Source organism: Hylobates moloch, unplaced genomic scaffold (assembly GCF_009828535.3).
Source record: "Hylobates moloch isolate HMO894 unplaced genomic scaffold, HMol_V3 SCAFFOLD_43, whole genome shotgun sequence".
In the NCBI taxonomy this organism is placed as follows: Eukaryota; Metazoa; Chordata; class Mammalia; order Primates; family Hylobatidae; genus Hylobates; species Hylobates moloch.
This window is the reverse complement of record NW_026652318.1, coordinates 1,231-28,424: the sequence shown is the minus strand read 5'-3', so window position 1 is coordinate 28,424 and position 27,194 is coordinate 1,231. Positions and strand designations below refer to the sequence as shown.

At 39.2% G+C, this 27,194-nt stretch overlaps 1 protein-coding gene across 1 annotated transcript in view; it reads right to left on the bottom strand.

The window, feature by feature from the left end:
* LOC116463581 (ventricular zone-expressed PH domain-containing protein homolog 1) overlaps positions 1-18,890 on the bottom strand; it is a gene marked incomplete at its 5' end in the record, with an annotated part of 118,801 nt that extends 99,911 nt beyond the window's left edge. The window contains 3 exons of the mRNA XM_032146773.2: positions 929-1,326; positions 1,871-2,080; positions 18,670-18,890. Coding sequence (XP_032002664.1) covers positions 929-1,326; positions 1,871-2,080; positions 18,670-18,890 — 829 coding nt within the window. The remainder of the gene's footprint in view (positions 1-928; positions 1,327-1,870; positions 2,081-18,669) is intronic.
* Positions 18,891-27,194: the final 8,304 nt, after the last annotated feature.

Genomic DNA, 27,194 nt, shown 5'->3' with positions numbered 1-27,194 from the left:
ACTAGCTCAACCTCTCACTGGCTTCTCTCTCTTAAGTCACCTCCTGACTATGGTTATGCCCTTTTCTTTGTGTACGGATGGTCCTGACATAAGATGGTTGAACTTACCATTTTTTGACTTTACAATGGTGTGAAAGTGATACTCATTCAGTAGAAACCATACTTTGAGTTCCTATACGACCATTCTATTTTTCACTTTCAGTACAGCATTCAATAAATTACATGAGAGAGTCAACAGTTTATTATAAAATATGCTTTGTGTTAGGTAACTTTGCCTAATGTAGGCTAGTGTCCTAAGTGTTCTGGGCATGTTTAACGTAAGCTAGGCTAAGCTGTAATGTTTGGTAAACTAGGTGCATTTTCAACTTATAATGGGTTTTTGGGGACATAGTCTCATCCTAAGTTGAGCATCATCATCTACACTCTAAACTCTAAGAGGTCAGGAATTGTATCTGTTTGGTTTATAGCTGAATCTTGAGTACTTTTAACACAGTGCCTGGAACACAGTAGCTGAATGGAAGCTGATATTCAATGTTATGCATGACTTTCTTGCATGATTATGTGATTGGGAAATGTCTCTGGCAGAACCCCTACCCCAGAGCCTGCTTCAGGGTCACAGACCTCTTTCCAGAATTTTCCTGGATTCTGGGGACAGGGAACCAGAAATAATATATCTTGAGGTCTGCAAAAATCATAGGGTCAGTGGACTTATGTGCACCCAAGTAGATTCAAATGGGAATCAAGAAGATGATCAACCTTTTTTTTGGGAAAAAAAAAAAAAAAACTAACATAATGTAATGTGTTTAAAAAAAATGATCTATTTTGCAAAAGATCCAGAAAAGAGTATGCTAATTTACATGATTTGAGCTTTTTGTTTATTTGCAGTGGCTCCTGAAGTTTCTCAGGTTTGGGAAGTACACAACACTTACCTTCAATGGTACACTGATCAGGGACTGGAATCTTCTTTCCAATTTCCATGGCATATGCTTTCACTTTGCTGAGGTTTTTTTTTAAGTGCAAGTAGAGCTTATCTTGGTATTCTATAGGACTTGCAGTTGTCTCTGGAGTTTCTTCCTGAAAGTTTTCTTTAACAGTTTCTGGCAAATTCTCTGAGTCTATATGTATAATATTTGGGTATGAAACTGAAGACTCCCCCAGCTGTGATCTATCAGTGTCTATCTTAAAGGTCAGTTTGTCATTTCCTTGGCCAAGTGGGTCTATTTCTGAAAGAGAGATGCTGGCTGGTATGTCTCCCCTGTTTTCATCTTCGCTGTCATCTGAACCCACACCCTTTGTGAGCATAGTGTGCAAAGCCAAACTTTTTGACCTAGAGTTCAAACAAAGGGAAAGTTAAAGAAGTTGTGTTACTATTCACTGACAAGGAAAAGAAATAATAATAATATTGGGACAAAAAGTTACTTCCTCTGGAGTGTGAAACTATTAATGGGCCTGATAAATGTATATCACCAATAAATGATGTAATAAACCAAACCTTTGAAAATCTAAGTCACCTCCAAAAACAAAGGTTTAAAAATCAATTTCATGGCAAAACTGGCTGCAAAATAGTAGACTTACATATTTTTCATCTTTGTCTACTTTTGCTTTTGATTTTTCATCAGAAATCAAGAGACAGTATTTTCCATATGGCATATAAGCAATAGATTTGTCTTCCATTCATGGTACCCATTTAAAATAGTGAGCTTCTTTGGATAATGAGAGCATTGTGGATGATATTTCATTCATGTAAGGACGGCACTTTGGGTGGCGATAGGTAAAAGATATATAAAAAACACCCCGTAACAGAGTGATAACAAAGCTAATAGCGAACATGAAGTGTATGATTTAAAAATCAAACCAAGCAAGAGTTATACCTGTTAAATCTAATGTTTTTTCTTCCTTCTTTAGAAACTTGGCCCAGACTATATCTTCTGATAGAGCCAGGGGTATTGCTCTCTGCATTTATCTTGTCTTCAAAAGCCTGGATTTTAACTTGGAGTTTTTCATGGTCTTCATTTTCAGTTACTATGAGCTTGGTTTCTTCCAGTTTCTCAGGCAATTCAATTTCAGTGCTGATTTTTCTCCTAAAGGAATATAAATCATTGCATTAGATGCTGGCCATATATACTCTTCAGAACAGTGTTATTCTCTATTTAACTGCCTCTCACTCAGAAGCAAAAATTTTGCCTGATAATTTTTTTCATTGGTCATTTAACAAGTATTTACTGAATATCTACTACAGGCATAGGTCTTTGAAATTGCTTCTATAGCTTGTTCTGCCAGAAACTTAGAAACAGTGGTGTTTATGTGAACTTTGCATTAAAAATGCTTTTTTAAGGGTTCAAAGAATAAAAAGCAGTTTTTATGCTCATGTACCATATTCTTTTCAAGAAATTCTTCAAATGTATGGCTTTCACATGAAATGTGTGCCAGATATTTTCTAAAAAATTTACATGTGCTGATATGTTTGTACTGAAATTACAGAATAAGAACATTTCACATGCACTGTATAAACTCATGGTTTTGTTAATTTTTAGAAAATCAGTGTAACTCTTACACCTTCCAAGCAGAAATATCTTTCTGAATTTTAAGATGTTGGAAGAAAGAGGTTTTCTATGAATGATATTAATATAGACCCAAATATCTTTTATAGCAGAGTTTATAAACCACTTTGTGGGTCATTAAAATTACTTCCTTTAAAGCAGGGGCCATGTGTGGTATAATTTTGGATTTCCTCTGAGGGCTAACAGTGCCTTAGCTAGAATAAGCACCTACAAATAAGCTGCAGAAATAGCTTTCTGATGTTCACTGAGGCGCTGAGTAATTATAGGAAAGTAGCATGCATTTATCTCCCCTTATTTATCTTCTAATATTGAGCTGCCTACAGCTACTTTAATTTTTATTCAACAACCACTGTCCATTTTTATAACGTATGGTGTATTAATTCTTTTCTTAAAAAACAAGGATAAAAGGAATTATTTTTACTTACCACACTTTTGACACCCAATATGTGGGTTTTTTTCTCATATCAACTAATTCTCCAACCCTCTAGACACCAACTGGGTGTCTTACAGTTCAATTCAATCCCAACACTGATGACCTGGAATTAGCCCCAGACTCCACAGACTGCCCCCAGTTCAGATGCCAGTGAGAAGTATGGGGTCTCCAGCTTACACTTCTGTTCAACTTGGCTACAAAGGTTCCCGCACCGCCCCACCCCCATGGTTCAATAATTCACTGGAATGACTCACAGGACTCAGGAAAACACTTTAACTTATTATTATTGGATTTATTATAAAGGATACAACTCAGAAACACCCCAGTAGAAGAGATGCACAGGGCAACGTATGGGGAGAAGGGGCTCAGAGCTTCTGTGCTCTTTCTGGGTATGCTGTACTCCCAGCACCTCAATGTGTTCACCAATCTGGAAGTTCTTGGAATTTTAGGGGTTATTATGACGGTTTCATTATTCAGGCATGATTGATTAAATGATTACCATTGGTGATTAACTCAATCTTCAGCCCCTCTCCCCTCCCCAGAGATTGGGGGTGGGTGAGTTATAGGGTAAGATAGAGAATGGGGCTGAAAGTTCCAACAGTGTAATCATGCCTTGGTCTTTCCTGTGACCAGCCCCAATCCTCAAGAAATCTAGGGGTCCCTGCCACCAGTCATCTCATTAGCATGTAAAAGACACCCATCAATCTGAGATTCTGAGGGTTTAGGAGCTGTATGCTATGAACTCGGGACAGAGACAAAATATTTATTTTTATTACAGTACATAATAATCCCTAGAAATATATTCACCAAGATGGTCTAATGATTTTATTGGTTTGTCTGTGTATATTTACTTGGCTGTCTTTAGCATTTTTCCAGAACATTGAGGAAAGGGCCCACGACTTACAGAAAAATCTCGGCTTTTTCAAACATTATTTTTCCCTAAGGGCCAAAGTGAAACTGGCATAATACCTGAATGAGAGTGAGAGGAAAAACATACTTAAAAAAAAAAAAAAGAGAAAGAAAGAAAGCACTGCCAGGCGTGGTGGCTCATGCCTGTAATCCCAACACTTTGGGAGGCCAAGGTGGGTGGATCAGTTGAGGTCAGGAGTTTGAGACCAGCCTGCTTAACATGGTGAAACCCCGTCTCTACTAAAAATACAAAAATTAGCTGGGTGTGGTGGCAGGCACCTGTAATCCCACCTACTCGGGAGGCTGAGGCAGGAGAATCAATTGAACCCGGGAGGCAGAGGTTGCAGTGAGCAGAGATCGCACCATTGCACTCCAGCCTGGGTGACAAGAGTGAAACTGTCTCAAAAACAACAACAAAAACAAACAAACAACAACAACAAAAACCCACTACTTTTTAGGAAAAAGCAATGCAGAAGGGCTGGTAACTAATTTTTTCAGTTACAATCTACCCATTCTGGCACCTATATCTGCGGTGGACACTGGTGAAGGTGCGTTAGCAGGGTTGGATAGTGAAGTTTTTCTGGCTGGCCCAGAGAGGAGAGCAGTCCTGGCGTTGAGGGAGGGTTCATGATTATGGGCCCTCAGTGGTCAGAATTCACCTGTAGGTCCAGTCCAGGGACAGCTGCTGATGATTCAAAGTGGGAACCAGTATCTTTTAGGTAACAAGGCAATTGTTTATTGTTTAATAAGTGGTTGCTTATACAATTTAAAACCATTTTTCTTACATAATTTTATAAGTTTTCTATGGCTTTACATAATTTTTATCTACCCATACCATGCATAAATAAAATACATATTGATAGATTGCAAGAATCAGTATGTGGGAATAGAGGCTAAGCTTGAAAATGTTTTTCTTTCTGACATATATATGATATTGGCTACAGTCAAAGAGATGGGAGGCTTTGACATCTTTTAGCCAGAAGATTCTAAATGTTTATTCCCATTACAAATGAAACCAAGATAATGCTATCTTTAGATGATATTTTACAAACCATGATGATAGCCAAGGTTAATTTTTAAAAATCTAATGGACTTACCACACAAGAAATTTTGGGGAGTATTTATTTTCTATCCACATGAGTTCATGTATAGTCATGAAACTAAAATATTTCTCTGGTTCCATGGAACCTGATCACACTTCAAAATTAAAAGATACCTTTATTTCAAATATTTCTATAGCTGGGGTCATTAAAACTTAAAAATTTGTAAAGCATAACTTGTAACCCAAAATGTAAATATTAGATATTGAGCATTATACAAATGTTTTAATGTTTTAATTTTTAGGTTTTTAGAGATGGGGATCTTGCTATGTTGCCCAGGCTGGCCTCAAACATCTGGGCCCTAGTAGTTCTCTATCTCAGCCTCCTGAGTAGCTGGGACTACAGGTGTGTGCCACTGTGCCTGACTATATACATTTTTAAACCTCCAAACATATGAACTGTTAGAGGAAAATTTCTCATGAATTTATAATTTGTTTTTCTTTCTGTCTAAAGCTCTGGGTTATATCAGTTACAATAATCACATTTTCTTCAAAAAAACTTCAAATTTCATAGATTATAGAAAATGTCCTAAGATAATTTTATTGGATCAGTTTTTTATTCTTAAAAAAAGTTTCGTATTTATGGAGATCCTTCTTTTATTTGTTGTACTCTTTATACCAATTTCACCATCTATAAAATGGGGATAATAACTGTACTTAACTCACGGGGTTGGTAGAATGATTAAATGACAGAACCAACATGAAGCAGTGTTCCTAGTACATAACAAGCAGTCATCACATGTTAGATTTTATTACTGTCAGGCTGTAGGAGGGGATGGCCACTTAGGCCCCTTTCCCTGCCTGTGTCTCCAGTGACCAGATGTTGGTTAGTAAGCCCCGCAGCCTGGATGCATCAGAGCTTTAGTAGCTGGAAGCAGCCTTCCTTCACGTTCAAGTTGCTTTATAGCATTACTCTGATGAGATGCTGGGCATGACACTCACTGACCCTAAGAGGGCAGGTTGGGTGTCTCAAGGGTAAGGGTTCTCAGTGAAAAACAGGACACTCAGCCAAATCTGAATTTCAGATAAACAATAAGTTGTTTTTTTTGTTGTTGTTGTTGTTTTGAGATGGAGTCGCGCTCTGTTGCCCAGGCTGGAGTGCAGTGGAGCGATCTTGACTCACTGCAAGCTCTGCCTCCCAGGTTCATGCCATTCTCCCACCTCAGCCCCCCGAGCAGCTGGGACTACAGGTGCCCGCCACCATGCCCAGCTAATTTTGTTTTTGTATTTTTCGTAGAGATGGGGTTTCACCGTGTTAGCCAGGATGGTCTCGATCTCCTGACCTCGTGATCCTCCCACCTCGGCCACCCAAAGTGCTGGGATTTTACAGGCGTGCGCCACCGAGCCTGGCTAACAATAAGTATTTTTAAGTGTAGGTATATCCCTAGTGAAATATACTAAAAATATGTTATACTTGACTACAGTTATTATACTAAAAAAAATCCTAAGAAATTATTTGTTCTTTGACTGAAATTCAGCTGGGTGTCCTGTATTTTTATTTGTTAGATTTGGCAAAGCAACTCTGGGATAAATCCCTGCTGCCCTGTGGGCAGGGACCTGTACAACTCATCTGGTCTGGCACAGTGCTTGGCACACAAAGGACCTGGAATTTTTGTAGAATAAGTGAACTGAAACCACATTGTTGTCTGAAGTCAGCCTGCCACCCACCTCCAAACAACAACAACAAGAACCACAAAACACAAGAAACAAAACAAATAAATAACAACAACAAAAAAACCCCAAAAACCTCCTGAGGTCTACTAGATGCCCATGAGAGACTGGCCACTTCTCCTGGCCCTTCAGGGTTTGGGGATGGCACAGTGCTATTTGGTAAACATGAAATGTGGAGAGAAGCAGGGAGCAAGAGTAGAGGCAAAAAGAGTAATTTGCAAGGGAACAAATATGAAGAATGAAGAAGCAACAATAAAGTATCTGGGATAAAGAAATGCTCTCTAGATCTAAGGCTGATGAGAATTCTCACTGCAAAGACTTTCTCTTCTACACAATCTCCCTTGGTTTTATGATTTAGATTTCTAGAGCACAGAAGTCAGTGGACTGGGGTGGTAATGAAGTCATTGAGGCAGCCAAGGTCTCCAGATGGGTCAAAGGGAACTTTCTGTTTCTGGCCATCAATCCACCTGGGCATGCCACAGAACTTTGCTGGCAGGGAGACAGGACAAACTTCCATTCCAATAAATTGGAAGGTCAGGAAATGGTAGATAGAGGGTTTGGGTTTATCATAAACATTCCCTCTCCTTTACTTCTTTTCCTCTTGCTTTTAAAATTTAGCGTAAAAAGATAGAAGTATTTTGTTCGAAACAAAGTTTTTGAACAAAAAGTTCAAAAACCAAGATCTTTTCCTGAGATAAACTTCTGCTTCCCTTCTAGGGCAAGGAAACACATCACAAATGTGAAAGTGCTGGCAGATCCATGGGTCCTGTATGTGTTTACTTGTAGAGTGGTGGGGGCAGGGGGCAGGGGCCAGTGGGTTGGGCTCACGCAGGGGGTTGTTATTTCTTTTCCATTTGTCACTTTTGACCCCAGAGGTAATTTTACAGAAATCTTTGCCAGAGTTCTATAATCCCCTAAATATTAACTTGGCCTTAACTCAACACGCCACATTACAAGAGACTCAGATAATTTCTAGTCTGAACAGTTTCTGGTTTCTGTTACCAAAGCAAAGTTTTTAAAAGTACCTCTAGGGATTCCCAGGGGGAGGCCTAATTACCTCCCTCTTGTGTGAATGGGGACTTCCCTTGGAAACAAATTGGCCCTTGGGCTGCTCGCTGCTCTCACTAAGCTGGGAGATGAGACTATAAAGCTGGCAGGGGTGGAAAGATTGGCAGCCTCTCTTCCTGGCTCCTTAAATCAAAGAAAAATAATATTAGTTAATGTTTGATGATCTTGGCTTACAATTCCATGTCCAGGGTATGTACTCCTGCAGAGTTAAGCTTGTCAAAGGAGAAGTAGGAGAATGCAATGGACTAAATCCACATTGGAGTCCTAAATTCTTAGAATGCTATATTCCTTACTCTTCAGTAATCTCTTGGGTCATCAGTCATCATAGAGAAGATCCCCCAACTTCACAGTGCTAGCATCTGTTTTGGGACTGCAGTAAATAATGCTGCCGGAACACCTAAGCTGGAATGTTAAGGGAAAGGACAACAATAAGACTCAGTTCTTGGTATCTATCCTGCCTCTGACCTGCTCAGTGGGCAAAAGCAGAGATGGGCAGGTACCTAGTTATGTGGGGATCAGAATGTGATCATGCCAATGGTAGAACTCTGCTAAAATGAAATAACTCCATGGTTTACTTCATTTACACAAAATTTCAAAAGAGTTTTCAAAAGCAGACAGTTGTGGGGGAAATTGACTGAACATAATCTTATGGGGAAAGCTTAGGTTCATGACTCCAATTTCATGTTTATTAGTGATGCCATAAAACTCTTAAGGACTGTAAGTTTTATTTTTGTTATATAAAAATGGGATTGATATTACATCATTAGATTGCTGAAAGCATTATATAAGATAATGGATTTGACAGTGTTGCTCATATAGAATGGGCATGAAAAATTCAAGGCATGGTAAAACCCTGAGTGGCTGCTGCTTAATGTGGACATTTGACACTGAAAGGAGGTTTGCGCAAGTGGTACCAATCCTAGAAGATACGCGTTTCCTGCTCAAAGCCAGGGAGGACTATAAAATCCCTCCTCTTACTGCACTATCTTAAACAGTGTGTACTAAAAGAGAGGGACTCTCCTACTCCACGAGCATACAAGAACTGGGATATAGAAATGGCCAATTAAAAAAAAATCCCTGTACTTCAAATATGAATTCTGAGCAACTGCAGACAAAGAGAATATCCTGAAATTAGGATGAAAATATAAAAGCCATGATACAAGGAAGCGACACTTCTAATTCAGATGCCCAACCATTTGCTCACTTTTCAGTTATTTAACCAACATGGGAGAGAATGAGACACGGAAAAGGGATCAGCAAAAAGTGCAAAGCCCCTGCTTTTCCTACTCAAAGTGAGATCCCTGGACCACCGGCATCAGCATCACCTTGGAGCTCGTCAGAAATGCAGAATCTCAGGCTCTGATCCCAGATCTACTGAATCAGAATGTGCACTTTAATACGGTCCCCAGGTGTCCACTGACACATTCGAATTTTGAGAAGCGATGGCCCAGACAATGAAATAAGAGAATCTGAAGTGGACCAGGGCAGAGGCCTTTTTCCTCAAGCAAGGCTGCTGAGGGTTTCACTAATTCTGTAGTAAGGTAAGTCTTAATCTGTGGATTATTTGGAGTTGGTGGGCTCTGCCTTTTATCCTTTTGGGGATACATTCCGAAGTAAAGGTACATTTTCGGGTTTTGCTGCTGACAGATACTGGTTCAGATGGACCCCAAATCTTTAGATTCCTGAGATGCCTGGGCATATCGGATCAGCAGTAGCCCTAACAGAAGACGGCTGCCCCATCCTAATGAACTGCCACCCAGATACAACACAAGCTACAAAATTACTTTGTAAATTATAAAGGACTGTAAAAAATGTAGAGTAGGAATATCATCAAAGCACTGTCAATCAAGAGGGAGACCTGTAAGGTAATGTGCTCTTCTTTGTCTGGGCTGACTTTATTGTCTGGGCACAGGAGCAAGCAATAGGGTCTGGCCATGAGGATTAAAGAACTAAGACATTGTCACTCTTGGCATTTGACACTGGAAGAGCAGGAAAAATGGTTAAAATTTTCCTATTTGATACATCTTCTCGTAGTCTTCATCTCAAATATGATACTGTAACCCAATTTTAATTGATAGAAACATAGTTACCCAGAAATGGAGGATATAATTAATCAAAAACACATCAATAACTGAGCTGGGGATAGAACTCCTACATGAAATTCTGTGATTCAATTCCTAGTCTACCTAGAATTCAGCCCTTACCTACAGCAAAGTTTAGCTAACAGCCGTCAGGCTGCCAACTAATGAAAAGCCTATCTTTTGCTTTATGATGAATATAAATAATATTAAGAACCATTTTTCCTCAGCTGTAACCCATCTTAGAGTAGCTGTATCTCAACCATGGCCACAATGGTGTGTGTTCATCACCTTTCATTTATTAAATCTCTTTCCTTTAGGTCCCAGGAGAAAGTTTAGGGAATAAAATATTAGGTATTAAAGAGAGTTCCCAGACTTAGTCTGGGTCCAGCTGCATCCAACGTTTAATACGGTAGCTTTTAAACTCGCTGTAGTAAAGAACTATTTTTTTTTTTTAATTTTCATGTCACAGACCAATATTTTTGTAAAGATAGCAAAAATAAACTACTAGAGAAATGCAATGAATAAAACAAGACATACAACATCCACTGATCAGGTACTTGGATATTACAGCAATGTTAAATTGCTATAAAAGTTCTAACTTCTTATTTTCTTATTTTTAATATCTGCAATCACTTCATCACAGTCTGATAAGAAACAGTTTGCAGATGGGCGCTGGTCTAGTGGATATGCCATCACCTATTATAATACACACCTGTAACAAAGTGCTAATGCTACTCATTAACATTTACAGAGGGCTTTCTACGTATAGTTTTCACTGTTCTAAATCTGGTACATGAATTGCTTCCACACAATCAAGGGAAGCTGGCCCTATTAGTAACTCCATTTACAGATGAGGAAACCGAGGCACACTTAAGGTCACTTAGTTACACCAACATTAAATCCAACTGTTTGCCTCCAGAGCTCTCACTTAACACTCCACTCTGCACACTTCCTCTAAGTAGGTGTGGTTCAGGTTACATCTGAATCTACCCCAGGAATAAGTAATACATATTAGGGCATTGGGGATATAGCACGGTAACCAAGAAGAGTTATTATACTCTGATATCTCTGAATAACATCCTGTGGGAACCAGACACCAGAATAGAGTTGATATATAGTCACGGGAGCAACCCTTCGTATTAATTGGAAAACTGAATTTTGGCACCCTCTTTTAACACAAACTAAAAAGGTGTTCAAAACTCAGAAAATGACATGCAAATGGCAACTTTAAAGTTCAATTATAACAGATACTAAAAAGGAATATGGAGCATTTGGGGAACCAAAATAGTAAATAGCTAGGTCACCAGGGTCCAGGAAGAAGTGTCTGAGCACTAGCTGGCACCCTGGCCCTCCTCTCACGTGGGTTGTAGAGGGTCAAGGTCCTCTTACCTCTTCTCCCACAAACACCCTTTTTCCTCTTTCCCTAGGCTAGAACTTTGGTGTTCTCTGTCTTGCTTGAAATGGGAAGCCAGGGCATGGGTGCCTGATGAAAAGCTTTCTTTTTTTGTGTGCCCTGTGTTTCGAACATTGCTATGTTACAGAAAATGGACCTGGTTCCCCGCGAAGCTGATATTACATTGCCCACACTTCATACTGGGGCTGCCCGAGTCTCTATCCTACTGTGTCCTTACATGGCAGAGCCAGCCTGTCTGAGGTCTCACATTCCCTGGGCCTGCTTCCTTGTCCCCAAAGCTGATAACAATGTCTCCTACCTACATCTCTTGCTGAAAGATGAATTCCTGAAATACCTTTAAAGACCTTCACATCACCCTAAATGCTGCGTTAAGGGAGGACAACTGGTGGAGTAAATGAATAACAGATGGAACATAAATGGTACCACATGTCAGACTTAACCTCTTCAGTAAGAAGAGGGGCCCAAAACCAAAGCCTTTTCTTCCTTTTCCGTGCACAGAGGAGTAACAACAGCCACAGCTACTGCCACAAATGGCTGTTATGATTTTCTTTTTATACAAGTGATCACCATAGACCTCTCTAGATTGAAAAGAGATACTCGTTTCTTATCAAAACTCTTGTTTCATTCTTAAAATTTACCTTGGTGGGGCAAAATTACAGTCAGCTTTTCCTAAGCAGGGGGCAATGCTGACCAGAATGTCACATGTTTTTAATTATGGTTCTGAACTGACTCATGTACCTTCCCTGAACCAACAGCTGCTTTCAAAGAATCAATTTCTCTTTGTACGAACATGTCTTACCTAAAAATGTGGAAGTTCTTGTGAACACTTTAAGACCTTATTCTTCTTTCCATAGAGCATAGGCTGTGAATATTAGCTCTTCAAGTTTGTGGAAGAGTAGAGGGACACAGAAGGACACCTAATACTCCAAGGCAGGATGGCATGTGCTGGGAGTTGGAAAGGTTGTATGAACTGTGGGAGCTCAGAGGAAAGCACAGATCACTATGTGTGATGGTGGGTGGAAAAGGCCTCATGGAGAAGTAGTACCAAACTGGAGTCTTGGCTCTGAATGCCAGCCTTCAATGGGAAGAGAGGCACAAAGAGGGCATTCTAGAAGGTGATGGTAAAGGTTAGTGGGGTACCACTTTGGGGAGGAATAGGCAAAAGTTACTCTTGACATTCCTTTAAAATTCTTTTGAATTATCCATGAAATACTGTGAACACTGTAACTCTCATCCACACTGAAATTTGAGATTCACTGGACTAGATTAAAAGAAGAAATTAAAAGAAACTTAATGAACTGATGTCTGGGCATTTGTATTACTGGCCCTCCAGGAATTACCATGGACTCATAGCAAGAATTTTACTTTGTTCTTGCCTGTCTGCAAGGTTTACTCTATTATGCTCTAATATGAAGTTTCTATTATCCTGATGCATATGAAAAGACTTTTTTGTTGTGAGGATTAAACAATATATCAGAGGTGAAAGCTCCTAGCACAGGAGCTACCATGTGGTAAGAGCTGGTTTAAAGCTTGATCAGGCCTACATATGCAGAATTTTTTGCAGAGTTGCAGAGAAGAACTTGGCCCCCTGTTCTCTGCAGTTTATGTTGTGGACTCAGTGAAGAGCGATTACTCTCAAGGTCTTGGACAATGTCTTGGGGAAATGATGTCTAAGCATGTGCATTATTGTTATTTCAGCAGAGTTAGGTTCTGATGTGACTCCCAGGATGTTAAGATGGGAACTCTGGAATGACAGGTTGCAAAGGGCCTTGTAGTTGAAAAGGTTCTTCACAAGCTGTGTTGCTTGAGTATACATTAGGGCCACACAATACATCAAATATGTCTCTTTGCTGTACTCCATTTCTTTGATGTTCATTGCATGGAATGTGGGATAAACAGAATTCTGGAGCCACTCCAAGGAAGACAGATTTCCTGGAGTCATTTTTCTGTGAACATAGTCGAGTTACCCTATTTTCCCTTCATTCTCTCGCATGTGCTATTGTTTTATTTCCTTCCCTCCTTTGTATCATCTCTTTTCACTTACACCAAAGTCAGATTTACACCTATTCAGTCAGTTTTGACTATAATTTAGCTTTCATTATCCCTTTCTGTTTTCAGGCCTGATTCTTAAAGTGAAGAGCAAGCATAAAATCTCATAATCACTACCACCATCACTACCAAAACAACAAAAAAAACGCAACATTCATGTAACTAAGCCAAAGGATTGGAGAAACTATAATCACACACTTTGTCTTAAACTTTTCTTACACAAACAACTTCTTTTTTCCCCCGTGACTTTCACAGCTCTGGCTGAAGTTTGCAGGCTGCATCTGAGGGAACTGTAACCATCCTCCACCCTCCTCTGCCCCAGGCTTGTGTCAGGACCCTTTCTCCTTTTTCCTTGGGTCTCCCCTTCTGCTTTTTGCCATCATCATCCTCTCTCCCTATCTTTTTTCATTTCTCATATTTATCTCTCACTGCTGCTTTCTTTCCACAATTTCCGTCCGTCAAAGTTTCCATCCCCAACTGGGGCCTGAGCCTAACCTCCTACTAAGACCACCTGTGACAAATTGCCCCCATTCTGATGGTGCCTGATTATAGCAGCCTCCCTGGCACCACATTCATTTGGCAAAGGCATCTTCTAGGCAATGATCACTCCACTGCTCGGCTCAGCCAGTTACAGAGGTGCCCGGAGCTCACCCTCTCCCTCCCCAGCTTCATCCGGGCCCTGGCAGACAAATAGCTTGATGTTTAGGGGTAGATAGGACTTGCACGGTATTGAAAGGTATAGATCTCTTCTCCAATCTGACACCTTCTCCTTTTCAATGCATAATAGCTCTTGTACCCTTTTGCTTCTGCAGAATTAATTTAAAAAATATAAATGCTTTGCTTGGCTGTCTTGTTATTTAGCCTCTGCTGGTTTATTATTTACATATAAACATTCTTTCTAAAACAGGAGCAGGAAAAGTGCAAGTGGGCTCACCTGGTGCTTCTAACAAAACTCACTCAATTTATTCAGTCATTTGGCACAAGAAAGGCTCCTGTCTGCTTCAGTTTTTCATTCTCTCTAGGATGCTAATTGTTTTTCTTTTGATAATCTTGTAGTTTTGGCCTGAAGTCTAAAATCTGGCCTGCTGGGCTACGTGTCAGATTTGTAAATTAGATGACATCTGTTTTGAATTTTATCATCTTTAATTTTCTTTCAAGCTCTCTTCACTTATTCATTTCCCCTTTAATTGTAAGGATCAGATTCTGCTGCATGCTTTAGACAAAAGTGTAGACCCTTCTGCTTTGGGGGCAGAGATTAAAATGACTGAAGTTAAATGGTCACAATGAAGGGTATTCAAGGAAAAGATGTTGGGAGAGAAGCCTTAGCAACCATCCCAGAGAGGATGAGCCATTCAGACAAAAGGCTGGCTGTCCACATGAGACTTTAGAGATTCCCACTGAATAATTACAATCGATTAGAAGAAGATTGACAGCGAGGGGTTGAACTGAGAGAAGTATTTTCAATGGAGACAGGTTGAGGTGGGGGATGATGGCAGTAGTGGTATGAGGTGAGTGGTGACCTTTTCATCTCTTTACATTTCATTTTGCCCTTTCTTTGTTTCCTACTCTCCTGCCCTCTCACCTCAGAAAAATAGTAAAAAAAAAAAAAAAAAATATTTAAAATGCATTCTCATACATGCAGACTCATATTTTCATAGTGGGACCTTATTTTTCTTTCCTACCTACATATCTCCTAAATTCTTCTTTTCATGGGGAAATCGTTCATTGCTAATTCGGTTGGGCCTTGATATGGTTAGGCTTTGTGTCCCCACCCAAATCTCATCTTGAATTATAATCCCCATAATCTCCATGTGTCAAGGGAGAGACTGGGTGGAGGTAATTGAATCATAGGGGCAATTTCCCCCATGCTGTTCTTGTGATAGTGAGTGAGTTCCCATGAGAGCTGATGGTTTTGTAAGGGGCTCTTCCCGCTTTGCTTGGCACTTCTTGCTGCCTTGTGAAGATGGTGTCTTGCTTCCCCTTTGCCTTCTTCCATGATTGTAAGTTTCCTGAGGTCTCCCAGCCATGCCGAACTGTGAGTTAATTAAACCTCTTTCCTTTATAAATTACCCAGTCTCAGGCAGTTCTTTACAACAGTATGAAAATGGACTAATACAGGCCTACTTATTAAAAATGTATTTTCCTGTTAAGATGCCTAAGTAACACACTTCTATAATATTTTTTCTCTTTATATAAAGCTTTTCACGTAAGTAATCTTAGAAATGTCAACTGGCCTCTTGAAACCTTGTGTCCATAGGGACAATAGAGAATATGTGAGCACTGGCCAGGACATGGGCTCAAACTTTCACTCATGGCACATGTCAGCCATGGCTTGGAGAAGACACACAGTTCAGCTGTGCATACAGCACAGAATGGCTCCCTCAAACACCAGCTGCAGAGACTGTAAACCAAACTTCTAAAACCACATCATTAAAATTGGCCAACAGTGACTTTGTGGGTGCATATAAATGGCAAATCTTTTTAGTGATGCTGGCCTTGACTCTCCTGGATGCTGCCATGTGTTTAGGTCATTGCCAGTTAACTAATGGGTCTATGAAAATGCTATTTTTGAATGGTATATATATATAGTAGTGATTCTCAAGTGGGGGAGGTTTTTGTTTCCTTGGGGACATTTAACAAAACCTGGAGACATTTTTGGTTGTCAAAATTGAAAGGGGGTGCTTCTTCTATCATCTAGTGGGTAGAGGCCAGCACATTGCTGGTGAATATTCTATAATGCACATGGCAACCTCACAACTGAGAGTTATCTAGCCCAAATATCAATAATACCAGGGTTAAGAAACCCTTGTAATAGGCATCTGTATATCAAACCAGGTGACAATACATTTTTATATGCTCAATCAAACTCATTGTGTTGAAAGAAAAGGACATTTACAATGACTTTACCTCTGTGGATAGTTACTGACTTTGGTGACACTATTGGTCAGATTACATTCTCTGTGTGTAGCGGCTAAGAGGCTGTCCCAGGCTGGCTTCTCTCCTGCAACCTCCTTTCTTGGTTATCAGCATCATCTCCATTTCTATGCAGTCACTCAAGCTACATATCTCTGGGTGTTCATCCACTCCCCTCTTCTTCATACTCCACCTCCAATAGGTGATCACTTTCTCATAATTTTGTGTCCTCTACTATAATGATCTGCCCTGACTTCTTAGGCTCTCATCATTTTGTCTAGACCTCTCACTGTCTCTTGCCAACTGGCTGCTCCAACCAAATTAATTCAATGCTTCATGATGTTAGTTACTCCTGATTTACCTATTCATTTGGTGAAAATATTTGAGTGCTTACTATCTGTTAATTCCTGTGCTAAGAGCTGTGATCATTCTCTGGATTAAAATCTTTCCAAGCCTCCATGTTGCTTACAGAACAAACCCTTGCTTCTAACACAGCATGAAAGCCCTCTGATAATCTGCCTCTGACCTAACTTTTCAACTTACTTTCCTGCCCTACTGAACAAATTATCTTTCCTTAGTCTGCGCACATATTATTAAGCCCTTGTATCTTTGTATGTGCTATTTTTTTAATTTGTGGTGTCCTTTCTACCTTTATCTGGGGAATTTTCATTCATTCTGTGCAACTTGACCTAGTGTCTAGAGAAATGCTTGGCAGATGGAAGATAATAAATAGGAAATGAACTTAAATTTTACTTCTCTGTGAAATATTTGACTCCCTGGCTGCTGGTCAGTGCATCCCTTTTTCACCATAGCCCATTGTATGCACTTTTAGCACATCACATCCTCTGACTGTGACTCTTGATGGTAAGGATAGTACCTTATATCTCTTAGGACCTCCAGGCTCTACACTGTGCTGAACATAAAGTGGACCCAAATGACTAAATGCTCACTACTCTATCAAGATGGCTTCTCATGGAATTCTTGTTTCACACTGGAAATGGCACGCATCATTTTTTATTCAAAAAAACCCACAGAATTTGACACTAGTCTCAAATGGGCCCCATCCTCCTCCATAACTGAGCACCTTCCATTGCCTATGATCTGAATTATGGAGATGGGGTTGAGTCCATCCTCTGTCATTTAGTCATTGTGTAACATTGGGAAGATATTTACCCAGTATCTGAGCTTCTTGTTTCTTCTTCTATAAAGTAGGAGTAAGTGACATCTGCCCTTCTTGCCTTGTAGAATGGTCATGAGGATCAAATGAGATTATATACATAAAGGGCTTTTGTAACTTCTAAAGGTCATAAAGCTTTTTAAGTTTCTCTCTATTCAAACCATAGCAAAAACAAATAAAACCCCTCCCTCAACCTTGCATGGCCTTGAATATTTTTTCCAAAGACAAGCTTCTTGAAAAGGCCAGTTTGTGCATTGTGTCCACTCTCTCTGCAACCCCCATCACCCTGTTTTCTGCTAGCCACACCAATGGCAGCTTCCTCACCTCAATCGTCAATAATTTCCTCATGGCCAACACCTATGCACACTTTTCTGCTCTTTCCTCACTTGATCTGGCTCATCTGCCTCTTCCTGAGACATCCTCTGCACTGGGGCCAGGGTGAGCTTCCTGAAATCTGGACTGATTATACCCTGCTGTGTATGAAGCTCCACAATCACTCCTCACTGCTTAGAGGGTAAAATTGAACTCCTTAGTCAACTCTGTTGAGCCTATCATCCACTGGTCCCTGCCTACCACTTCATCAGCATCTCTTAATGTTATTTTCCTTGTAACATAACCGTAGTCATACAAAATGACTTCTGTTTCCAGAAAGTGCTTTTTCAAATGCTGCCCAAAAGACAGCCTGGTGAAATCTGGTCATCTTTCACTACTTCGTTCAAAATATCACCTCTTCAGGGGAACCTCTTCTGATATCAGCTTCCCACCCCTCTCCCTTTGATGCAGAAGTACATACTCCATCTCTGTATTTTCCATGCCCCTTGAACTCATCTTGATAAGCATAACCTTTCGGCCATTCTGCCATTCTCCCATTATGCACTTAAATATTTATCTCATACTAGTCGGTGAGCTTCTTGAATACAAAGAACCTGTTATTATCTCTCTATATTTGTCTAGCTTCCTGATACGTAGTAAGCTATGTTAAATTATTCAGTATGACAATTTAAATTGTTAAATGCTTGTTGAGTAAATAAACGGGTGCTATAAAATATTACTTGCACTACGTTCTAATTCCTTTACCATATTTTGCGAACCTTTTAAATTTACTGGTTTGTTACATTCTGGTTTTCACACATTTAGAAGAAAGATTCTGGCAAGTGCCATAATTTATACAGATATTATTCTCTGTTGAGATACAGGTTTTAGCTTCCTTTGGAAGTTAGAAAGGCTTAGCTGTCTGCGTTCTACCCCCACAGGTGCACAGAGGCTCCCTGAGGTACACAGAAGCTCTTGCTCACCTGCCACTTCCAGCCTTGGTATTTTCCAGTTGTCGGGTAAGGAGTTTAGCAATGGCGGTGAAGCTGTTGCTCATGCGGAAGATGTCTCTGCTCTGAGGGCCCAAGATTGAGGAGAAGGTGTCGGTGATGCTTTTAATCTCCAGCAGGAGAATATGGTGAAACGAATGCTCCATGTTGGCCAGTTGGCTTACCAGGTATGTCAGGCAGCTCCTGGCTCTCTCCTGCCAAAAACAGTGAAGAAAATAGGTTTATCTTTTAAAAGAAAATCATCCAGGCATGGTGGCTCATGCCTGTAATCCCAGCACTTTGGGAGGCTGAGGTGGGTGGATGGCTTGGAACTCCTGATTGAGAACAGGAGTTTGCAACCAGCCTGGGCAACATGGTAAAACCCCATCTCAACTTAAAAATACAAAAAAACTAGCTGGGCACAGTGGCACATGCCTGTAATCCCAGCTACTTGAGAGGCTGAGGCACGAGAATCGCTTGAACGCAGGAGGCAGAGGGTGCAGTGAGCCAAGATCGTGCCACTGCACTCCAGCCTGGGAGACAGAGGGAGACTCAGTCTCAGAAAAAAAAAGATAATAATAATAAATAGAAAAGAAAAAATCAGAGTCCCATGAGCAGCAGATGATAATTCTATAGGGAGCTGACTCAGGAAGCTAGCTCAAGTTGAATAATCAGTTTCATTCATAGTTCCTCTGAATCTGCTTCTTTGAGATTTTTAATTTATTCCTGATTTCCAGGACAGACTAATATGCAAACATACTCATTAACCTATCTTTCCAGGTCAAAACCTCTCAACCATCATAAATGATGAGACCCCACACATGCACGTCTCACAACTATGTGAGCTGCTAACTCCACCTGCACGGGCAGGTACGGTCCATGGTCTTAAAGTGAGCCTTGACCCTGGCACACTCAACCCATCTGTTGGGTGATGGCTGCATATTCTACTAGTGTGCTAGGTTGATTTCCTTGCTGCAGGTTTTCTCGCTGACTTGTTAACTTTAAGCATCTTTCAGTGTATTACAGTTTTTATATGCTTGGCCGATTGAGTAGATTATATTATCTAGGTTTAACCAAGCTAACTTTCACAAGTCATCTAAGTTCCTTCAAAGAACAGAAGATTAAGGACAACAGGAATAATGTAGGCATGAGCAAATAAGAAAATGGCTTAGCTGACACATCTCTTATATCTATTAAAACTCTTCATTAGCCATATTTTGAGACAATGTGATCTAATCTGACATGACTGGAAGTTAGCCAAAAAATTCAATATTCAAAATTATTAAAAAGGTTGTTTGAAATATAGATTGTGCCCAATAGAAATAATGATATACCATTAATAAATAACAATTTAAAATATGGCTTATTTCACCTTTAACTTTTCCTTTAAAATCTTATTTTTGTATATGTCTAAAATTTTTTCTTGTTAGTGTAGTGGAACATATGTATAAATATAAATAAGTATACACTTGAGATTGCTGCTCACAATCCTTCTAACCAATTGGTGCACAGATCTAGATTACTCTCCTCGTTAGGAATTCTTATTTACCCTTTGTGCTAGCATTTGAAGCCTTAATTTCCTTCAAGGTGCAACTCTTCCATGCAGCTGTCTCCAGTGACTCCTTCTGTGTAAATTTTTACTGCATTATAGAATCTTTAAAAATCTTAATTTTCTTTTATTTTAGTATCTTTTTGAGACAGAGTTTCACTCTGTTGATCAGGCTGGAGTGCAGAGGTGTGATCATGGCTCACTGCAGCCTTGACCTCCTGGGCTCAAGCTATCCTGCTGCCTCAGTCTCCTATGTAGGTGCACCACAGGTGTGTGCCACCACACTCGGCTATTTTTTATTTTTATTTTTATTTTTTGTAGAGACAGGGTCTCACCATGTTGCCTAGGCTGGTATGGAACGCCTGGGCTCAAGTAATCCTCCTGCCTTGGCCTCCCAAAATGCTAGGATTACAGGTGTGAGCCACCATGTCCAGCCAAAAATCTTTTTAGTACTTAATTGCATTTGATCATTTGCTCACTCATGCTTTTATTTAATCACCAAATAGGTATGGCATGCCTATAATATGCTTTTACTAGACTCTAGATAACAAAGGTGAATGAAAGGATGCCCTTGCTTTTAAAGAACACAAATCCCCCTCACCTTTTATTTGTAATTTCCTAATGGTTACAGGTGCCAGTCAAGTCTTCTAAAGGAGCTACTTCTCATTCATCAGTCATCAACCTGGCACTAAATTGAGCCTGTGGATTCTACACCCGGTGTGTCTGTCTCAATTTACTGATTTAAGAAAACCTTATATATCAAAATATGACCTTATAAATAAAGTATGTTGTTACAAAGGAATTCTGTGCTTTACAATAAATACTTAATACAGCACAAATTTAAGTGGTGAAGTTCCCTCATTTTTGGTACTTGATTTTCAGAGATTCCATGTACAATTGCACTGGAACACATCTCTTGGGGGAAATGGGGTACTTCTGCCATCAATCCCTTATTTATTTTTTAAACCCCACTAGGGCACAGTGTCCTGTATGGGTATGTGAGACAGAGGCTTGTGCTTTCATGAGCTGGAGCTGGACAGCTAGTTGAAGCTAAAGGCATCTATTCATTAAAGAATAATGTTAGATGAATGAAAATAAAAGACCCCTGGAATATGTTCCCAGAGACCCTGTTTCATATTTTGGCTCATACAATTGCTAGGTTGCAGAACAATACTTAAATGCTCTTGGATCCAACAGTTTTTTTTTTTGCAACATAGACTCATTTATTAATTCAAAGGCTCCATGTGTGAATTCATGATATGCAATGCATCAAGGAACATTTTCTATTCCTGATTTAAAGGTAAAAGCTGGATGTGGGGGGTCCCTACCATATGCCAGACCCCCTTCTAGAAGCCAGGAACATATCACTGAAGAAAAAGCACAAAAATTCCTGCCACAATAATGAGGCAGACAGACAATAAACAAAATACCTATGTAAAATGTATAGTGTGTTAGATGGAGAAACGTGCCTCAAAGGAAAATGAAGCAGAAGGGGGAGCCAATGGTAAACAGTGTACTTAGGACACATCTCAGAGAGAAGGCGACATTTGAATTTGGCAAGGTTTCAGACTCTAAACTCAACATTCTCAGTAACCTTAGAAAACAATTACCATAAATTTATCCTGCTTGATATAGGGTGGTAGGAAGATATAGGAACTGAATTTTATATGCTGTTTGCCCTACTAAGATGTAATTTAAAATCTGAGATAACTTCCTTACTTTCAGAAGTAGATTTTTCATTAGAATTTTTAAAAACCGTTTCACAAACATTTCATTTGCTTATGCAATAAATGTCCCCATGGTTTCATTAAGAATCCTTCCCACTATAAAAATTTGCAAGCCCCTTCTTTAAAGCATGTGTCTTTTAAAAGGTGAAGGTCGTTGTGTGGGTATTTGCTGAAATCAACATAATTCTGAATGATCGCTGGCAGCCAAACTGAGCTGAAGGGAAAATTAATCACAGTGCAGGAACAGGAAAAATTATAACTGCTCTGGAACTAAAGTATGAAACCAAGCCAACCTCACATCATTTGTTCTGAAACCTTGGAGCACATCCATGTACCTCACAGGGGTAACAGATGTGATTTTGGATTAGAAAGTGTGATATTAGGGCAGGAATGGGGTTAGGAGATTCTGATTTCTTTCTCAGCTTCATGATATTTTGTCTCTGGGAGCTAGTGACTGGATTTTCCTGCTTTCAGTCACCCCATTGAGGGGTAGGGTCAGCACCTGTGAGCCTTAATTGTGGGTCTGACCTTATCCCTGCGACATAAATTCATTGTTTATTATTAAACAAAAATAGCTGACCCAGAGAGGGCACTTACTCTAAGCAGCAAGCATATTCTATACTCTTTTTAGGTATTTACTCATGTAATCCTCCAAATAATGCTATCATTTCCACTTTAACAAGGAGGAAACTGAAACACAGATAGGAGGCTAACTTGCTCAAGGCCACATATGCCCTCCCTGTTTATACATCTAGACCCTCACTTGCTATACTGCCAGCTCCTCCCATAAAAAAAAAAACCAAAAAAAACAAAAAACTAAATGACCTATACACATATTTTTCCACTCCTTTTTCCTATATCTCATTCATCATCAGAGTTATGTGGTCTTTTTTGTTAACTATTTTTAATTTAGTTATATAAATATTATAAATACTCTGTACATACTAAATAGATCAGCAATTCTCAAATCTTTTGGTTTTAGGACCCCTTTACGCTCTTGAAAATTATCAAAGATCCTAGAGTTTTTGTTACCTGGTTTATATTTATTGATATTGACCATATTGGAAGTTAAAATAGGCAATTTTTAGAATGTATATTTTCATAAAAAATCACATTTTCCAAAACAAAAAATTTAGTGAGAAGACTGGCATTCCTGTGTATTTTTGCAAATTTCTTTAGTAACTGCTTAATAGATGACATCTATATTCTCATATGTTTCTGTATTTGATCTGTTAAATCTGGCCTCATAAAGATATGAACTTAGAAAAGGGAAGAGTATTTTCAAAATAGCCTTGATAATTGTGAATATTCTTCTTGGACACTACACCAAAACTCAACAAGTAGTTTCTTAAAGGTTAGTTGCAATATGTGACTTTAATTAACTTTGTATCCTATTATATTAAAATCCACTGGTTTGTCTTGCACTTTGATTAAATCTCTTACCTATGCATGACTTTGAAATATTAAGCATTAGTCATTTGGAAAAATATTGGTTTACTGTGTTAGGCATATCTTCCAAAAGATGATGCATTTCATTATATAATATAAAAAACATTGCATTCACTATTTTCACCACTGATCTCATCAGAAAAGTCTTTTAAGTATTGGGAAACTTTCAAGTTTACAGTGGCAGATATAGATTTTCCAAAACTCCAATTTTCATTTGAAAGCTCAAATTGTATCACTAGCAACAATACTAATATCAGTAGTTTTGCTTGAAATGAAAGGCTCACTTCATTCATTTTCTGGATAATGTCTACCAAATAGCCCCAAACAAATAATCGTAGATTGTTCATTAGTTGCTATTTCAAGTAAAAACTGTTCCAGAAAAAAAAAGTGGTTAGTTTGGCACATAGGCAAATAACACAAGGGTTTTTTTTCTTAAGATAACCACTGAATTTCTGTATTTCAATCAGCAGCATAAGTGCCAAGCCAATGCATCCTTCCCATTTAGCCAGAGAGAAACTTAAGAAGATGTGTACTCAGGATTGAGATTTAATAAAATTAATAATTTCTACTGCTTCATCAGGTTAATTCAGTGGTTTCCAGGGGGAGGGAGTGGGGAAAAGAAAGGGAGACGAGTGATTTTTTTCCTCCCCAGAGGGCATTTGGAGAATGTCTGGAGACATTTTTGTCACGACTAGGAGAATGGGAGGGCTAGTGGTATCTGGTGGGTAGAGGCCAAGCACCCCACAATGCACAAGACAACCATACAACTGAGAGTTGTTTGGTCCAAAATGTCAATATTGCCAAGGCTGAGAAACACTGACTTAGGAGAAACTGGCTTTGTTTCTTGTCCTGCAAACGTGTGGTGGTAAAGAATATGACTACGAGTACAGTGTGGTGCCACTGTCTTGTCTTGGTTTGTGCCTAGGCACTTGCAGTTTTAACCATCATTGCTTTGTTCTATTAATGCAAATGTCAACACAGTGAAAATCGTAAATAATGTCTTAGTATTATTGTAAAAATAGCTTTGACCTTACAGATTCCCTGAAAAGGTCTTGGTGTCCATGGACCATGCTGAGCATTGATGAACTAGGATCAGGAGTCAGATAAATATTTTCTCTAAAGGAACAGACAGTAAATATTTCCAGTTTAGTGGGTCAGATGGTCTCTTGTTGTGGGAAAAGAGCTAAAAGCAATAAGTAAATGAGTGGATGTGGCTGGATTTGGCCCACAGGCAGTAATTTGTTGACCCCTGAACTAGATTATATGTTTGCAAAATTGCATTGGCCATTTTTTTCACTTTTTATTATTTTGTTTTTTTAATACTACTACTCCAATTTCATAAAGCTACTCTGTTATCCTTTGTCAGAAAAACAGAACACAACTCAGAAAATGGCCAAACATGAAAATGTGGAGGTCTGGATAATAACAATAGTTTCCATTCACTAAGCATCCACTGTATGTCTGGTACTTGACATAGGCATTTTCACTTAATCTTCACAATGACCTTGCAAAGTGAGTATCTAGATGAGGATATTGACGTCAAGAGGGATAGTAACTTCACTAAAGTTGCACAGGTATAATATAGCTATAAGTGGCAGAGCCAATATTAAATCAAGATTCATCTGATTCCAGAGTTTGAATGTTTCCACATCACTAGGGCTGATAAAAACCATTTAGGGCAGCTCTGTAGGCTGCAACCCTCCTTTCTGTACTCCACCTGTGGTGGACATCACCAGCTGATGATAGCATTCATTCTTCCCTGCTGAACACAGAAGTTTCCTGATGTTCTTTCTCAGTGCTGTCCTCCTTGTGAGTGGTTCTCAGCACTGGCTGCACATGAGAATCACCTGGAAAACTGTTAAAACTATTCTAATGCCAAGTAAATCTCTCCTGCTTCCCAATTCCTATTCAATTTTATTGAAATGGGTGGAGCTCAGGCATAGGAATTTTTAAACCCCTTGGATGATTCAGATGTGCAGCCAAAGGAGAATCACTGGTCTATGTGGAGTCCTAAATCTCTGAAAATTCGAGAATTTGCTGATGTAGGAAATATGGATTTGGCCCTATATTCCACATTTTTCTCTCCCCTGTCTTTTATCACTTTACAAATGTAAAAAAATAATAATATATTAGTTGCCTGAATGAAAATATTGCATTTCCCAGGCATTTGTATTTTACACCATTTGATTTAAACACAATCTTTCTTCATAGTTCAACTCTTTGAAGTCTCTACACACATCAAAGATACACTTGCAAGGGCCATTAGAAATGTAAAGCAAATGAGTTTTTTGCTAATGTTCTCTCAATGGAACTTTGCCAGAGTGACCCCAGGCTTTTCTTAGGAGCCTTCAAAAGCCTGAGTGTGGCCAGTGATGCTTAACTGCCTGGGGGTGTATTTATTCCATGAGAGTCTCTTTCTTAATTGGGTGTTACTAGCTCCAGACCAAGAGCTGAAGGGTTTGTACTGGACTCTCCTCCCACCCCAATGCTTCTTTGGCTGTGAGAAACTCTGGTATTGGGGGAACAATTCTTTGTTTGCCCCAAGATTTTCCCAGTTTTAGCACTGCAAGCCTCTTGTCTCTTGTCCTGGGAAACTCCTTAATCATGGGCAAATCAGGACAGTTGACCACCCTCCTCTGGAGAATGTAGGCAGGTAGAAAATTCAACTCAGAGGACTCTGTTCAATAGACTCATATTGCAGGTGAATATGATGATATATCACTCTATATACTTCCCTATACAGATACAGTTAGCCCTCCATATTGGAGGGTTCTACATCCACAGATTCAACCAACTGCAGGTCAAAATATTTGGAAAAAATAGAAAACAATACAACAATAAAAATAATACAAACATAGTATAACAACAATTTACATAGCATTTACATTGTATTAGGTATTATAAGTAATCTAGAGATGATTTAAAGCACACAGGAGGATGTGCATAGGTTGTATGCAAGTCCTACGCCACTTTATATGAGTGATTTGAGTATCCTTGGATTTTGGTATCCACAGGGGTTCTGGAACCAATTTTCCTCAGATATTGAGGGATGACTGTATATATAATATGTTGATTCTTGTTATTTGGGAATAACAAGTAGCTATGTTCCATAAAATTACAACCCTGAATTAGACAATACTGAAGTATTGCTTCTAGAGGAAATTCAGGGTTAGTTTCCTGCAAGCCTCTGGTCACATTTTTGTTAACTGATTCATACATAACATTGTTTTGTGTGTGTTTATGTTTAAAACTATTTAATATATACTGTTGATTCATTAAATTTGAACCCATGGCCAACAGCAGTGTAATTTATGCCTGAACAAAACTTATCCAACACATGTATTTTCTCCATAAGGCATATCACAGTCTTCTTGTGCTTAGGAACACTAGAGAGCACTTTAGTACTACACTTGGGGGACACTTTAAACAGTGAAATCACCAAAAACAAAAACAAAAAAAGCATGAAGATAAGAAAAATGTGGCAATAAAGAAGCCATGAAAAGAATAGATACTTGTTTACAGTATGAGAGCTGAACCAAGACAGCAGGGCATCACCTTGTTCAACCTCAGCTGGGGACAACTGAAGTTTTTTGCTACTCTGTGCACATCCGTGAATGACTTTGTAACCCCAAATCAATACTATAGTGCTTTCAAAGACATTTTTAGCAAGTAGGTAAATTTGAAAATATAAAATCACAGAGCTGGATGGATGGATAGATAAATAGATGGATAGGTAAGTAGATAGATAGATAGATAGATAGATAGATAGATAGATAGATAGATAGATAGATAGA